This window comes from Equus quagga, chromosome 10 (genome assembly GCF_021613505.1).
Source record: "Equus quagga isolate Etosha38 chromosome 10, UCLA_HA_Equagga_1.0, whole genome shotgun sequence".
Classification (NCBI taxonomy): domain Eukaryota; kingdom Metazoa; phylum Chordata; class Mammalia; order Perissodactyla; family Equidae; genus Equus; species Equus quagga.
In genome coordinates this window covers 100,983,330-100,998,032 of record NC_060276.1, presented here as the reverse complement: position 1 = coordinate 100,998,032, position 14,703 = coordinate 100,983,330, and the positions used below count along the sequence as shown (strand labels likewise).

At 39.8% G+C, this 14,703-nt stretch overlaps 1 protein-coding gene across 1 annotated transcript; it reads left to right on the top strand.

Moving 5' to 3' along the window:
• The first annotated feature begins 515 nt into the window (after nucleotides 1–515).
• LOC124245517 (melanoma-associated antigen B10-like) lies at nucleotides 516–1,577 on the top strand. The gene has a single exon (XM_046672894.1). The coding sequence runs from the start codon at nucleotides 516–518 to the stop codon at nucleotides 1,575–1,577; it is 1,062 nt and encodes a 353-aa protein (XP_046528850.1).
• The last annotated feature ends 13,126 nt before the right edge of the window (nucleotides 1,578–14,703 follow it).

The window sequence follows — 14,703 nt, the reverse complement described above, 5'->3', positions numbered from 1 at the left end:
ATCTCTTCCATTACTGTCATCCTGACTGTCCCTGGTAAAATATGGTCAGATGGGTGTCTCAGTTTCTCCTCTGGAATCGAAGGGAGATGAGGTCACTGAAATGAGGAGTCAGCATGAAAGCAGTAGAGTAGAGGGATCCCAGAAGCTGCCAGAGGTCAAGATGATGGCCCTGAAAGTGAATTGAGAGAAACACTTCTACTCCAAACACAGGGACTTTCACAGATGCTGAAACTTCCAGGCCTTGCTGTCACCCCAGTAAGCCCCAGGAAGATCTGGCAGGTAGCAGCCTAAGGTGAACTCTAGTTACTTTCACAGGGTTCTCAGGAAACAGGCTGATAAGAAAACAAGAGCCTTGTGGGTTCTTTGACCAGTGCACACAAGAAAACCTCCAGAGATGGCCATCACTAAAGCCAAGGTGGCATCTCTTTGGTGAAGGGGTACACACCATCCATCCTCCTTCCTCCAGGTCACTGATTCACCTGCCCACTTCTCTGCTGCATCTGAACATAGTCATCATGCCTCGTGGTCAGAAGAGTAAGCTCCGTGCCCGGGAAAAACGCCGCCAGGCCCTAGAAGAGTCCCAGGATCTGGTACGTGCTCAGGCCACTGAGGGAGTGGGAGAAGAGTTCTGCTCCTCTTCCTTTCCTTGTTGCAAGGTTATTTCCCAGAGCTTACAAGCTCCTGTGTCATGTTGCAATTCACAGGGTCTTCAGAGAACCACATCCACCACCACTAATGCTGCAACCGTTTCATACACAAGATCAAATGATGGTGCCAGTAATGAAGAAGGTCCAAGATCTTCACAGGACCCAACAGCCACTGAGCCCCTCCATAGAAGCCCTCTAGATGAGAAGGTGTTTATACTGGTGTATTATCTGCTGTACAAGTATCAAATGAAAGAGCCAATTACCAAGGCAGATATGCTGAGAAATGTAATCCAGAACTATAGGAATCACTTCCATGAGATCCTCAAGAGGGCTTCTGACCATCTGGAGCTGATCTTTGGCCTTGACACAAGGGAATTGGATCCCTACAAGCACATCTATGTCCTCATCAACAAACTGGAACCAAACTGTGATGGGAGGGTGAGCGATGGTAGTAGTCTGCCCAAAAGTGGTTTGCTGATGCTTGTTCTAGGTGTGATCTTCATGAAGGACAATTGTGCCACTGAGGAGCAAATGTGGGAAGTTCTGAATATGATGGGGATATTTGCTGGGAGGAGGCACTACATCTATGGGGAGCCTAGAAAGCTCCTCACCCAAGATTTGGTGAAAGAAAATTACCTAGAGTACCGGCAGGTGCCCAATAGCAATCCTCCACGCTATGAGTTCTTATGGGGTCCAAGAGCCCATGCCGAAACCAGCAAGATGAGAGTCCTGGAGTTTGTGGCCAAGGTCCATAATACGGTCCCCAGTGCTTTTCCAACCTGGTATGAAGAAGCTTTACAAGATGAAGAAGAAAGAGCCCGAGCCAGAGCTGCAGCCAGGGCTCGTACTGCTGCCATGGCCAGTGCACGTTCCAGAGCCATGGCTGGTGTGCGCTCCAGGGCCACGGCCAGCAGCTCCTCTCACCCCTAGTAAAGTCTGAGGCAGATTCTTCACTTTGTTGTTTAAAAAAGTCTATGTTCTCATTAGTGGAAGGTCAGGGTGCGGCTGGAGATGACAGAATGTATAACATGTTTGTGTTCCTATTCTGTGTGTTAACCTAGATAATTTTTAAATAGTTTTTCCTTTTGATAGAGGTTTATTAGCTTCAAAATCCAAGTTTGTGAATGATATTGCTCAAATTTGTGCCATGTATGAGATTTAAGAGTAATAGATTATTTAGTTTTTATTTACTTTTATTTTTAAGATTGGCACCTGGGCTAACAACTGTTGCCAATCTTTTTTTTTTCTGCTTTATCTCCCCCAACCCCCCCGTACATAGTTGTATATCTTAGTTGCAGGTCCTTGTAGTTGTGGATATTTTTTAAATGAAATGGGGAAACTCTCCATCTTACTTGGTGATTTGTAACACGACAACATGTCAGTGGATTAGGCATTTCCCTGGAAATGTAAAAGAATTCAGCAGTAAAATACTTGAGGTTAAGAAATAGAGAAAAAAAGTTGGCCAAATATTGCATTCTCTGTTCACTTTTAGTCTGTTGTTTAAAATTAAGTGATATATGCTTGGATATATGTATATTATTCAAAAATGTAGAATCAATTATATCACAATAAGTTAGACCTCTTGCACACTGTCTCATTTATTTCTCAAACATTCTATGAGCATCTGTTCTTTGTGAGGCTCCGTGCTAGTACTGGGAATGTCAGAATAAGCAAGACCCACCATGCCGGTAGAATTTTAGAGTCTAGGAGCAGCCGTCAAGTAAGGAAGATGGTGAGATACACCCTAAGACTTAAGGACAAGTCAAAAGATGGAGGATCCAGATGTGAGCAGCCAACTGTAAATGCCATGAGGCAAGTGGGTTTGGGGCCTTGGGAAACTGCAGGTCCTTCAGTGTGAGTCAGTTTTATGTTAACCTGGGTGGTGGTTCAGAAGAGGCTGTGGGAGTGGTGGGCAGGGGCCAGACCCTCAGAAAGTGCATCCAGAGTTGAGAGATTGAAGCCTGGAATGGAAAACTACTGCTACCAGTTACTTTAACATCATGAATTAACCAGAAAGAAATCTCCACCCGAGGCAGAGATGGAAGATGTTCTGTGCTCTTGTCCCAGTGCAGGTGAACACAGTCCACAAACTAGGTATTTTATATACATTGTCTCCAGGGAATCTCTGAGAAATAAGGGTGATACTGGCTTAACCTGTGATGCCCAGAAGCTATCACGCTGGCAGTCTTGGCCTTGGGCTGGCAAAGACAGAGCTCGCTCTGTTAATAGTTAATAAATTCAGTTATCTTGATTGTAATTTGGCAAACTCAAAGCAGGGGATAGATGTTTTGAGGGGAGGGAACCAGGCAGTCCTTGACACATTTTCTAGGAGCCTTATACACATCCAGCTGGGGAAGATTTTGCCAACTCACAATAAGATCCCTCAAAACGTTCCTTAGCAGGTAACTTACTTTTACTTAGTAAGAAAGATATTAGCTGATTTGGTGTGCTGTGTCCTAGAAGACTGGATATTCTCTGACATCTCCAGGATTAAAATACATTTAAAAATTCAAAGGTGGAAGGTTGGTAGTGTTTGAAGTCAAAATTATAATAGTAACAACTGCTAATTATCAAAGATCCAATATATGCCAGGTACTGTACCAGGTGCCTTACATAAATTAACTTATATTCCAACAGTCCGACTTCACAAGGTATACATGAACTTTGAAGCAAGGATAACCTTGAAGCAAGGGAGCAAGATAACAACATCAAGCTCACTTCACAGATGAAGAACCCGAGGCACACACAGCTTTGCAATTTTCACGACTTCACATGGCTCATAAGAGACAGGCCTGAGAATAAAGGCCTGGTCTGAATTCCTCTAGAGCCCACACTGTTCCACTCCTCCCAGCCAGAGGCTGACCTTGTGTCTATTAATTCATTTCCCTTCTCACTATTCCACGATGCTCTCAGGCGGTAAGAAGGACCCTGTGGCCAGAGTACAAAAAGCAGGCCTAAAGAAGGAAGGTGAAAAGGAGAATAAAATACAATTTGGGGAGTGTCTGTGGGTTTGATTTACCTAGGATCCTCCTGCCCCTCGCCCCAGGGTTCCTTGAGAGCTGACTCTGGCCTGGTCCCAGCCCATGTGTCCAGTCCCAGCACTTTCCTGCGTTACAGCTCCTCTCCTTGGTCTTCCCCAGTGTGCCCTCATGTCCAAACTGGAACCTGACCTGCTGGCCAGCTCCTCTCTGCATCCTCCTCTGGAGGCTGCACTCTGCCCCCGGTGGAACAGTGAGCCCATCTCCCCTGCCCTCCCCTGACTTAGAGTATTGCAACTCCCTGCAGGTCCCATCCCTCACTGTGGACCCCTCTGATAGCAACAGCCCCTTCCGCGTAATTGTTCGCTTCCAGCAGTGAAATTTAGATAGCTCTTCACCCCCAGTGAATGCTTCTAATACATCCTGAAAGTTTTTTACCAAGTCTGCTGGTATGTAGACTCTGATCTGACACATAATCTACTGGCTGTAATATACTGAAGCAGAGATATACTCGTGAAATTAGAGAGGAGGCTTTAGGAAGCAGATGAAGTTATAAAGAAAGGTGAATTTAATCTGATGAATTATTTGAGACTGTCCACTGAATCCATACACTGATGAGCGAGCTTAACCAAGTGGTCAAGACCAAAACTTCCCTCCTAGGTGGAAGATAAGGAATGACTGAGGAAATCACTGTGTAGCAACCATCTGCAGAGGCTGGATCCTAACAGACACTGTCGTCTTTCCAGGAGGTTACAGTAGTTTTCTACGGCTGCTGTAACAAATTCAGTGGTTTACAACAGCAAATGTTTATTATCTCTGTAGGTATTATTATCTACATTTCCGTAGGTGTGATGGCCAGGATGGCTCTGCTAGATTCTGTGCTTGGATATTCACAGGTTCAAGTTAAGCTTTGACCCGGCAGGCCTCTCCTCCTGAGCTCTGGGAAGAACATCCTTCCAACATCATTCAGGTTGTTGGCAGAATCCAGTTCTTTGTGGTAATAAGACTGGGGCCCTCTTTCCTTGCTGTCTGTCAGCTGGAGCTCACATAGTTTCTCCAGGCCTCTCTCCAGTCTTCGCATGTGGGCCCATATATTTTGAGTCAGCAATTAAACACTGAATCCTTCTCGTGCTTTGTCTCTCTCTAACATCCTCCTCTGCTGCACCTCTCTTCTGCATCCAGCCAGAGAAAGTTCTCAGCTTGTAAGGGCTCACGTTGTTAGGTTGGGCCCACTCTGATAATCCATTATAATACCTTTATTTTAAAGTTGGTTTCATAACCTTACTACATCTGCAAAGTACCTTTGGCCATATAACATAACATATTCCTAGGTTTCAGGAATAGGGTATGGGTATCTTCGTGGAGCAATTAATTACTCAATTATTCAGTCTTCCGCCAATGTAGAAAATGTCTCCCTGGCAGACATGCCAGCTTTGGTAAGAAAAAAAAATAAGCCACCATCATTCTCCTGATTCTTGTCTCTCTCTGCCCCAGGGGAAAATCCTGTTTTTTCAGCATGTCTATAGACACCTGCACAAGTGTTCAGGCATGCTCTTCAGGTGGTGGGTAGCAGAGACTCACAAGTTGTGATTTTGACCATGCAGCAAAAGAAGAAGAAAATTCTCAGTGTATTAAGACTATTGTACAGGTAAGTGCAGAAAGGTACTATTCAGTGACAAAGGTGACCCCTCCCTGCTGAGATCTAGTGTCCTTCAGAAAACTGGTGTGACCTTTATTTGAAAAGACCTATCACATAGTAGGCACTAGAAAAATTTGGAGTGTTGCAAAGCAAGTTTGGCCTTCTCAGAGAATGAGGAGGGCTTTTGTATACAAATTGTAAGTGTTTACACTTTGCTGATTACCTACTCTGTAACTGTTGTGGAGACACTGCAAGTGTTCATCCACATGGTGTCTTGCTCTCATTCCTGGGCACATGGGCAGATTCTATTGTGCAGTCCCCTTGTATTAGGAAGGGTCATGTGACAAACCTTGCCACTGAAATATGAACAAAAACAATATCTGTCATTTCCAGACTAAGGCATTTGTGAGTCAGTATGCTGTCTCCTATCTTTCTGTTAAATTCAGCAACAAAAATGCAGAGCCTGTGTTGAGATGTGTTGAGCAGCCTGGATCCCTAGGCCACTTGACAGCAGAGATGCCATCTACCTGTGTCAGATTTTATGTGCATGAGAAAGAATCTTTTGTAGTGGTAAGTCATTCAGATTTCAGCCTTCTTCCATTACATCCATTAGAAGTTACTCTATCTGAATAATACATAGCTACTATTTCTGATGTTAGCCTTATTTAAATATACTAATTACAAAAGAAATAGTGTATATATTCTTTTTAATTTTCAACACCATCATTTATTTATTCATTGAATCATTCATTGATTCCCTTATTCACTCAGCAATATTTGAATTTTCTACCCTAAGTGAAACAGTATTCTTTGGATGATCATAACAGAATATTAGCTCAACAAAAAGTTCCCCACAGAAGATAACACAGATGTTTTTTAACAAAATTGTCTGCCTACCCACCATGTCCCAGAAGTGACCAAAGGTGTGTAAATTCATGACCCATCTTCACTAAATACAGAATTAAACCTCACCCAGTGTTTTTACCTCTTTACTTCTATTACTCTGTAACATGGAGTATCTTTTACACTGAAAAACAAGAGGATAAATTACAGAAGCACCTAGAAATGCTTTGAGTCTAACTCTGGAGTTTGTCCAGTGTGGTTTCGATCCCACAGGGTGTAAGATATTCCCAAAATACGATACCTTTAATACCTTCTGATTCTTTTTTTTTAATTGATGTCACATTTTGGTTTATAACAGTATATAAATTTCATGGGTACATCATTATATTTCGACTTCTGTATAGACTATATTGTGTTCACCACCAAAAGGCTAGTTTCCATCCATCACCATACAAATGTCCCCCTTCACCTCTTTTGCCCTCTCCCCACCCTCCTTCCCTTCTGGTAACTACCAGTCTTTTCTCTGTATCTGTTTGTTATTTTTTTATCTTCCACACATGAGTAAAATCATATAGTATTTGTCTTTCTCCATCTGACTTATTTTGCTTAGCATAATACCCTCCATGTCCATCTATGTTATTGCAAATGGCAAGATTTCATCTTTTTATTTAATGGCTGAGTAGTATTCCATTGTATATGTATTCCACATCTTCTCTGTCCATTCATCTGTTGATGGGCGCTTAGGTTGTTTCCAAATCTTTACTATTGTGAATAATGCGGCAATGAGCATAGGAGTGCATGTATCTTTTCGAATTAGTATTTTTGTGTTCTTTGGATAAACACTCAGAATTAGAATAGCTGGATCATAGGGTAGTTCTACTTTCAATTTTTTCAGAAATCTCCAGACTGTTTTCCACAGTGGCTGCACCAATTTACATTACCATTAGTAGTGTATGAGAGTTCCCTTTTTCCCACATCCTCTCCAACATTTATTTCTTCTCTTTTTAATAAGAGTCATGCTGATGGGCATGGTTTTAATTTGCATTTCCCTGATAATTAGCGATGTTGAACATCTTCTCATATTCCTGTAGGCCATCTGTATATCTTCTTTGGAAAAGTCTCTGTTCGGATCATCTGCCCATTTTTTGATTGGGTTGTTTGATTTTTTTTGTTGAGTTGTATGAGTTCTTTATATATTTTGGATATTAACCCATTATCAGATATATGGTTTGCAAATATCTTCTCCCAATTGTTAGGTTGTCTTTGTGTTTTGTTTATGGTTTCCTTTGCCATGCAGAAGCTTTTTTGTTTGATGTAGTCCCACTTGTTTGTTTTTTCATTTCCCTTGCCTGAGGAGACACATCCAAAAAAAAATTGCTAAAACTGATGTGAAAGAACGTGCTTCCCTATGTTTTCTTCTAGGAGTTGTACAGTTTCAGGTCTTACATTCTAGTCTTTAATCCCTTTTGAGTTAATTTTTGTGCATGATGTAAGATAGTGGTTTAGTTTCATTTTGCATGTGGCTGTCCAGTTTTCCCAGCACCATTTATTGAAGAAACTTTCCTTTCTCCACTGTATGTTCTTGGCTCCTTTGTTGAAAATCAGCTGTCCATAGATGTGTGGGTTTATGTCTGGGCTCTCAATTCTGTTTCATTGATCTGTGTGTCTGTTATTTTGACAGTACCATGCTGTTTTGATTACCATAGCTTTGTCGTATCCTTTGAAATTAGGAAGTGTGATACCCCTAGCTTTGTCCTTTTTTTTCAGGATTCCTTTGGCTATTGGGGGTCTTGTGTTGTTTCATAAAAATTTTAGGATTCTTTGTCATATTTCCATGAAAAATTTCATTGGGATTTTGATAGGGAACGCATTGAATCTGTAGATTGCTTTAGGTAATATGTACATTTTAAGCATGTTAATTCTTCCAATCCATGACCATGGAATAACTTTACATTTCTTTGTGTCTTCTTCAATTTCTTTCAACAATGTCTTACAGTTTTCAGTATACAGGTCTCTCACCTCCTTGGTTTAATTTATTCCCAGGTATTTTATTCTTTTTGTTGCAATTGTAAATGGGATTGTATTCTTGATTTTTCTTTCTGCTAGTTCATTGTTAGTGTATAGAAATGCAAATGATTTTTGTATGTTGATTTTGTATCCCGCAACTTTACTGTATTCATTTATTGTTTCTAATAGGTGTTGGTGGATTCTTTAGGGTTTTCTATGTATAAAATCATGTCATCCACAAATAGTGACAGTTTTACTTCTGCCTTTTCTATTTGGATCCCTTTTATTTCTTTTTCTTGCCTAATTGCTCTGGCTAGGACATCCAATACTATGTTGAATAACAGTGACAAGAATGGGCATCCTTGTTTTGTTCCTGTTCTTAGGGGGATAGCTTTCAGTTTTTCACCACTGAGTATAACGTTAGCTGTGGGATTGTCATATATGGCCTTTAATAAGCAGAGGAATTTTCTTTCTATATCAATTTTATTGAGAGTTTTTTTTTATCATAAATGGATGCTGAGTCTTTTCAAATGCTTTCTCTGCATCTATTGAGATGATCATGTGATTTTTATTCTTCATTTTGTTAATGTGGTGTATCGCACTGATTGACTGGCTGATGTTGAACCATCCTTGCATCCCTGGAATAAATCCCGCTTGATCATGGGGTATGATCCTTTTAATGTATTGTTGTATTTGATTTGCTAATATTTTGTTGAGGAGTTTTGCATCTATGTTCAACAGCAGTATTGGCTTATAATTTTCTTTTTTTGTCTTGTCCTTGTCTGGTTTTGGTATCAGGGTAATGCTGCCCTCATAAAATGAGTTAGGAAGCATCTCAGCCTCTTCAATTTTTTGGAAGAGTTTGAGAAGGATAGGTATTAAACTTTATGTGAATGTTCGGTAGAATTCACCAGAGAAGTCAACTGGTCCTGGACTTCTGTTTTCTGGGAGGTTTTTGATTACTATTTCAATATCCTTACTCCTGATCTGTCTATTCAGATTCTCTATTTTTTCTTGATTCAGTTTTGGAGGGTTATATGATTCTAAGAATTTATCCATTTCTTCTAGGTTATTCAATTTGTTGGCATATAGCTTTTCATAGTATTCTCTTATAGTCTTTTGTGTTTTTATCATGTGTTGTAATTTCTCCTCTTTCATGTCTGATTTTATTTGAGCCTTCTCTCTTTTTTCTTAGTGAGTCTAGCTAAAGGTTTGTCAATTTTGTTTATCTGTTCAAAGAGCAGTTCTTAGTTTCATTGATCTTTTCTATGTCTTTTTAGTCTCTATTTCATTTATTTCTGCTCTGCTTTTTATTATTTCCTTCCTTGTTGACTTTAAATAATGCATATATTCTTGATGCAAAAAAATTCTAAAAATACAGATAAATCACAAATCCCATTCCTTACCTTATCCTTCAAAATTCAGCCCTCCTCAGAAGTAATCACAACTTTAAAATGTTGTATATATTATATTAAAATATATTCTGGGCTTTTTCTTACATAGATGTAATAGAAAAAAACAATGTGAGCTTTTTTCACATATATGGATAATGATGTACATATATTTTTTTGCCTCTTGCTCTTATACCTTAATGAAATGAATGCAGAATCTTTTTGTGACAGCACATAAAGATCCGTCTCACTCTTTTAACTACTCCCAAGAATTCTAAAGTGTGTATGTGCCAAAATTAATTTAACTCTTCTCCTGATGGACATATAAGTTGTTTTATATTTGTTTCTATAACTGATAGAACTGATATCAACATCATTAAATATAAATTATTGGGCTAATGTGGGTGTTTTCTTATAGGAAAGAGAAAGAAGTGAACATTGGGTTAAAGTGGAAATAGTGTGATGACTGTAAATTTTTATGAATATTGCTAGTATTCTGTTACAATAATGCTGTACTAATTTATATTCTCACATATTAATGTATGTGAATATCTTAAACTCTCCCAGGCATTTAATTTGATCAATTTTAAATGTTGATCAATCTTTCATGTGAAAACATATTCTATTTTTTTTGTTTTTCCATGTGTTATAATTATGTTATTAAAAAATTAATTCCTCATCCATATAAAGTAGGAGTTTTGCAGGATGTCTTGAGTAATGGGATATCTCTGGGTATGTGTTTTAAAATTCTATGTCAATGCTATATTTTCCATTTACTTTAAGAAGCAAGGATTTGGTCAGAATGATTAGGTCTCAGGGAATAGTCTAGATAGGATACCCTCAGCAAGTGAGGAGCATCATGAAGCCTGGTGGGGGGGGCGGGGGGGGGGTAAAGAAATTTCCAGAATCCATGAGAGAGACTGCATACTAAACCAAGTCCTGATAGTCCAGGGTAGGCTGGCAGTTATGGTCCTGAATCCAGAGCACAGCGTATAGTGGAAAAGGGACCAGAGGGCGAGAACATATGGAATCTTGGAGGGTCTTGGACAACTTCCATGAAAAGGCTTGGAGAATCTATGAATTTTATGTTTACCAGCCTGAAGTTTCAGAGCAATCTGAGTGGGCAAATCTATTGGATGAAAGGACAAGAGGCATGCCTGATACCCCCCCACACACCTTAGAATCCACCCTGCCCACTGTCAGGCAGAGTATAGTTAGCTCCTCTGCATCACCCAGTGATAATGTTAATGAATTCTGGGAAACCTACATCTCTTCATTACTCTGATGATTCTGTGCATCCTTGCCAGTGTGCCAAGGCTGAGAGTTGTCTTGATGCCTGATGGAAAAGGCTATTCCTTTTCCTGTATACAGTGCCCTTCCAGCACTGAAGTTGGGGCTAGATCATTAAAAAAATGTTCTAGATGCTATTCCCACCTTAGACTGCCTCTCTTGGTTCCTCAGTTCTTTGCAGCCATAGGACAGATGTCCTGTCGCTCTGTTTGGTCGTCTATGTTGTCAGACACTGTCTGGAGTAGAGGGCTGGTCCCAGGTGTGTAAACGTTTTACAGAATGGGTGGAGAGAATCATTGCAGATGGTGCAGTTCTTTGTTAAGTTGACTAGAGTTGATGGTGATGTGTGGTGTCCAAAGATCTTTATTATTGTAATAATTCCAGCTTGATAGAACTACAAAAAAAATTAAATTCAGTATCAGCTATTCTCAACATTTTCATATCATCTGTAGTAAATTTTACTACTCTGCAATAAAAGATGATGCCATTGGACCAGAGTGTCAATCCCAGGTAGGAGAGGGAAGGATCCCAAGCCCTAACAGAAGTAAAGGTGAGGAGCAGGAGGAAAGTCTGGGAGAAATTGGGAGAAATCCCCACTCCAGAACAGATTGCCATGCACAGAGCCCTGCTCCTGGTATCAGCCTTGGGAGAGCTGTGCATGGTTGTTAAGCACAGGCACGCCTTCACTCCACCCTTTTGAGACTGGGGTGGGAGGTGGCAATACGGGTGGTAGGAAGGTAGACTTGCTCTAAGGCTGGCCGGCTCAGTTCATCAGAGGGAGGAGTCCCAGGACCGTCTATGAGTCAAGTTTAGAAACTTGAGTGAGGACTGAGGATATTTCCTCCTCTAAAACAGAGGGGCCAGGTCAGAGTTCTGCCCCTGCTGTCAGCCCTGGGGTGCCCCAGGCAGGGGTGGCTGAATGGGAGAATTGGAGATTGGTGAACACTAGTTAGGTGTACCACAAGGTCCAGTATTTACATTTACTTAAAATCCTTTATTTTAAAATAAAACTTATAAATTTATTTTACAAGTTTATTTGACATAAACTTATAATTTTATATTTACAGAAAAGTTGCAAAGATACTACAGAGGGTTCCCTTATACCCAACACTCATTCTGCCCTATTGTTGATATTTTCCATTAATATGATACATTTGTCACAACTAATGAACCAATATCGATACATTACTATTAACTAAAGTCCATACTTCAATCAGATTTCCCTCATTTTTTTCCTAATGTCCTTTTTCTGGTCCAGAATCCCATCCTTGATACCACATTGCATTTAGTTATCATTTCTCCTAGGCTCCTCTAGACTGTGACAGCTTCTGAGACCTTCCTTATATTTGATGACCCTGACAGTTTGAGGGAGTATTGGTTAGGTATTTTGTAGAATGTACCTCAACTGGGATGTGTGTGATGTTTTTCTCATGATTAGACTGGCACTTTGGGTTCTCGGGATGAAGACCTCAGGAGTAAAGTGCCATTTTCATCACATTATATCAATGGCATATTCTATCAACATGGCATCAAGTGATGATATCGCCTACCTAAGGTAGTGTTTGTCAAGTTTCTCCACTTCAAAGTTACTCTGTCCTCCTCCTTTCCATACAGTACTCTGTAAAGAAGTGACTATGCTCAGCCCACATTTAAAGGGTGAGGAGTTATACTTAGACCCCCTTGAGGATGGAGTAGATACATAAATTATTTGGAATTGTCTGTACATAAGATTTATCTATTCTCCCTCATTTATTTATTCATTTAGTCATTTATTTATAGCAGTATGGACTCATGGATATTTATTTTTTACCTTGGGTAATAATCGAATATTAGGTTATTTATTTTCCTGCCCAAATTGTCCCATTGCTACTAGAGTCTTGTTGCTTCTAAGCCCTCTCAGAAGATAGAGCTTGGAAAATATCTGTATACTAGCCCATGCATGTACATATACCTATAATTATTTCTTTATTTGTCCATCTCTACCTATATTAAGCTAAACATGAGTCATACTGGTGTCTCCAACTCTAATCTAGTATCTCATGATTCATTCTAGCCTTCCCTCTTTGCTTACGTCTGTGAGAAAATTGGCTCAAACTATCCACCATCCATATACTTATTTATTCAATACCAGTATGTATGTATATTGAGTTCAGATGATTAGCCCATACCCTTCTGAGAAGCAACTTTACCAACTAGGATATAGTATCTGTATACAGCTCCTTTTTTCTTTAGTCTTAGAGTATCCACTCACTTCCGTAGTTACTTAGGTCAGCACCATTTTTTCCCCATCTTCTTCAGTGATGTTATTTCACACATTTATAAGACAGCTAGATTTTTTGGTCACAGTCTGCACTCCATCCTGGGATACCTAGATTTCTAATTGAGATTTTTTTTTAAGAAGATTGGCCCTGAGCTACCATGTGTTGCCAGTCTTCCTTTATTTTTTCTCCCCAAAGCCCCAGCACGTAGTTGTGTATCCGAGCTGTAAGTCATTCTAGTTCTTCTACGTGGGATGATACCATAGCATGGCTTGATGAGCAGTGTGTAGGTCCATTGCGAGGATCCAAACCAGCTCCGCCAAAGCAGAACACACACCAACTTAACCACTCGGCCATGGGGTCAGCCCCTGAATTGATTTTTTATTTGTATACATTAAGGTTCTCTCTTTGTGTTCTCATGTTCTATGGGATTTGAAAAATGCATAGTGTCTCACATCCACCATTATAGTATCATACAGGATAGTTTCACCATCCTAAGAAATCCCCTGTGCTTCATTTTTTCAACCACTCCTCCTCCAAAAACAAACAAAAACACAAAACTCCTAGAAACTACTGATCTTTTTTTGCGTGTGAGGAATATTGGCCCTGAACTAACATCTGTTGCCAATCTTCCTCTTTTTGCTTGAGGAAGATTATCACTGAGCTAACATCTGTGCCAATCTTCCTCTATTTTATGTGGGATCCCAACACAGCATGGCTTGATGAGTGGTGCTAGGTCTGCACTTGGGATCTGAACCCACGAATCCTGGGCCGTGGAAGCAAAGTGTGCAAACTTAACCTTTACACCATGTTACATCAGTATGGCTGGCCCCATACTGATCTGTTTTTTGTCTCTGTAGTTGTATCTTTTCCAGAATGTCATATAAATGGAACCATACAGTATGTAGCATTTTCAGTCTGGCTTCTTTTGCTTAGTAACATGTATTAAGATTCATCTATGTTTCTCATAAGTTCATAGTTTATTACTTTTTATTGCTTAATAGCATTCTATTGTATATATGTATCACAGATGATTTATTCACTCACCTATCAAAGACATCTTGGTTTCTGGTGATTATGAATAATGCTGCTATAAGCATTTATGTGTAGTCATTTGTGTTGACATAAGTTTTCAAATCAGTTGGATAAATATCTAGGAGGACAACTTCTGGATTGTATGATAAGACTGTGTTTAGCTTCTAAGAAACTGCCAAACTGTTTCCAAAATGACTGCAACATTTTGCATTTTCAACATCAATGCTTGAGAGATCCAGTTGCATCCTCCCTAGCAACTGGTATTTTAGCCTTTCTAATAGGTATCTAGTGGTAACTAATTGTTGTTTTAACTTGCATTTTCTTAATGCAAAATTATGTTGTGCATCCTTTCATATGCCTATTTGCCATCTGTATATCTTCTTTTGTGAGATATTTGTTCCGATCTTTTGCTCATTTTAAAAATAGGGTTTCATATTATTTTCCCAGGGTACCTGTAATAAACACAAACTGGGTGACTTACAACAAAAGAAATTTATTCTCTCACAGCTATAGAGGCCAGAAGTCCGAAATCAAGCTGTCAGAAGTGTTGGTTCCTTCTGGAGGCTCTGAGGAAGAATCCATTCCATGCCTTTCTCCTACCTTCTGGTAGCTACC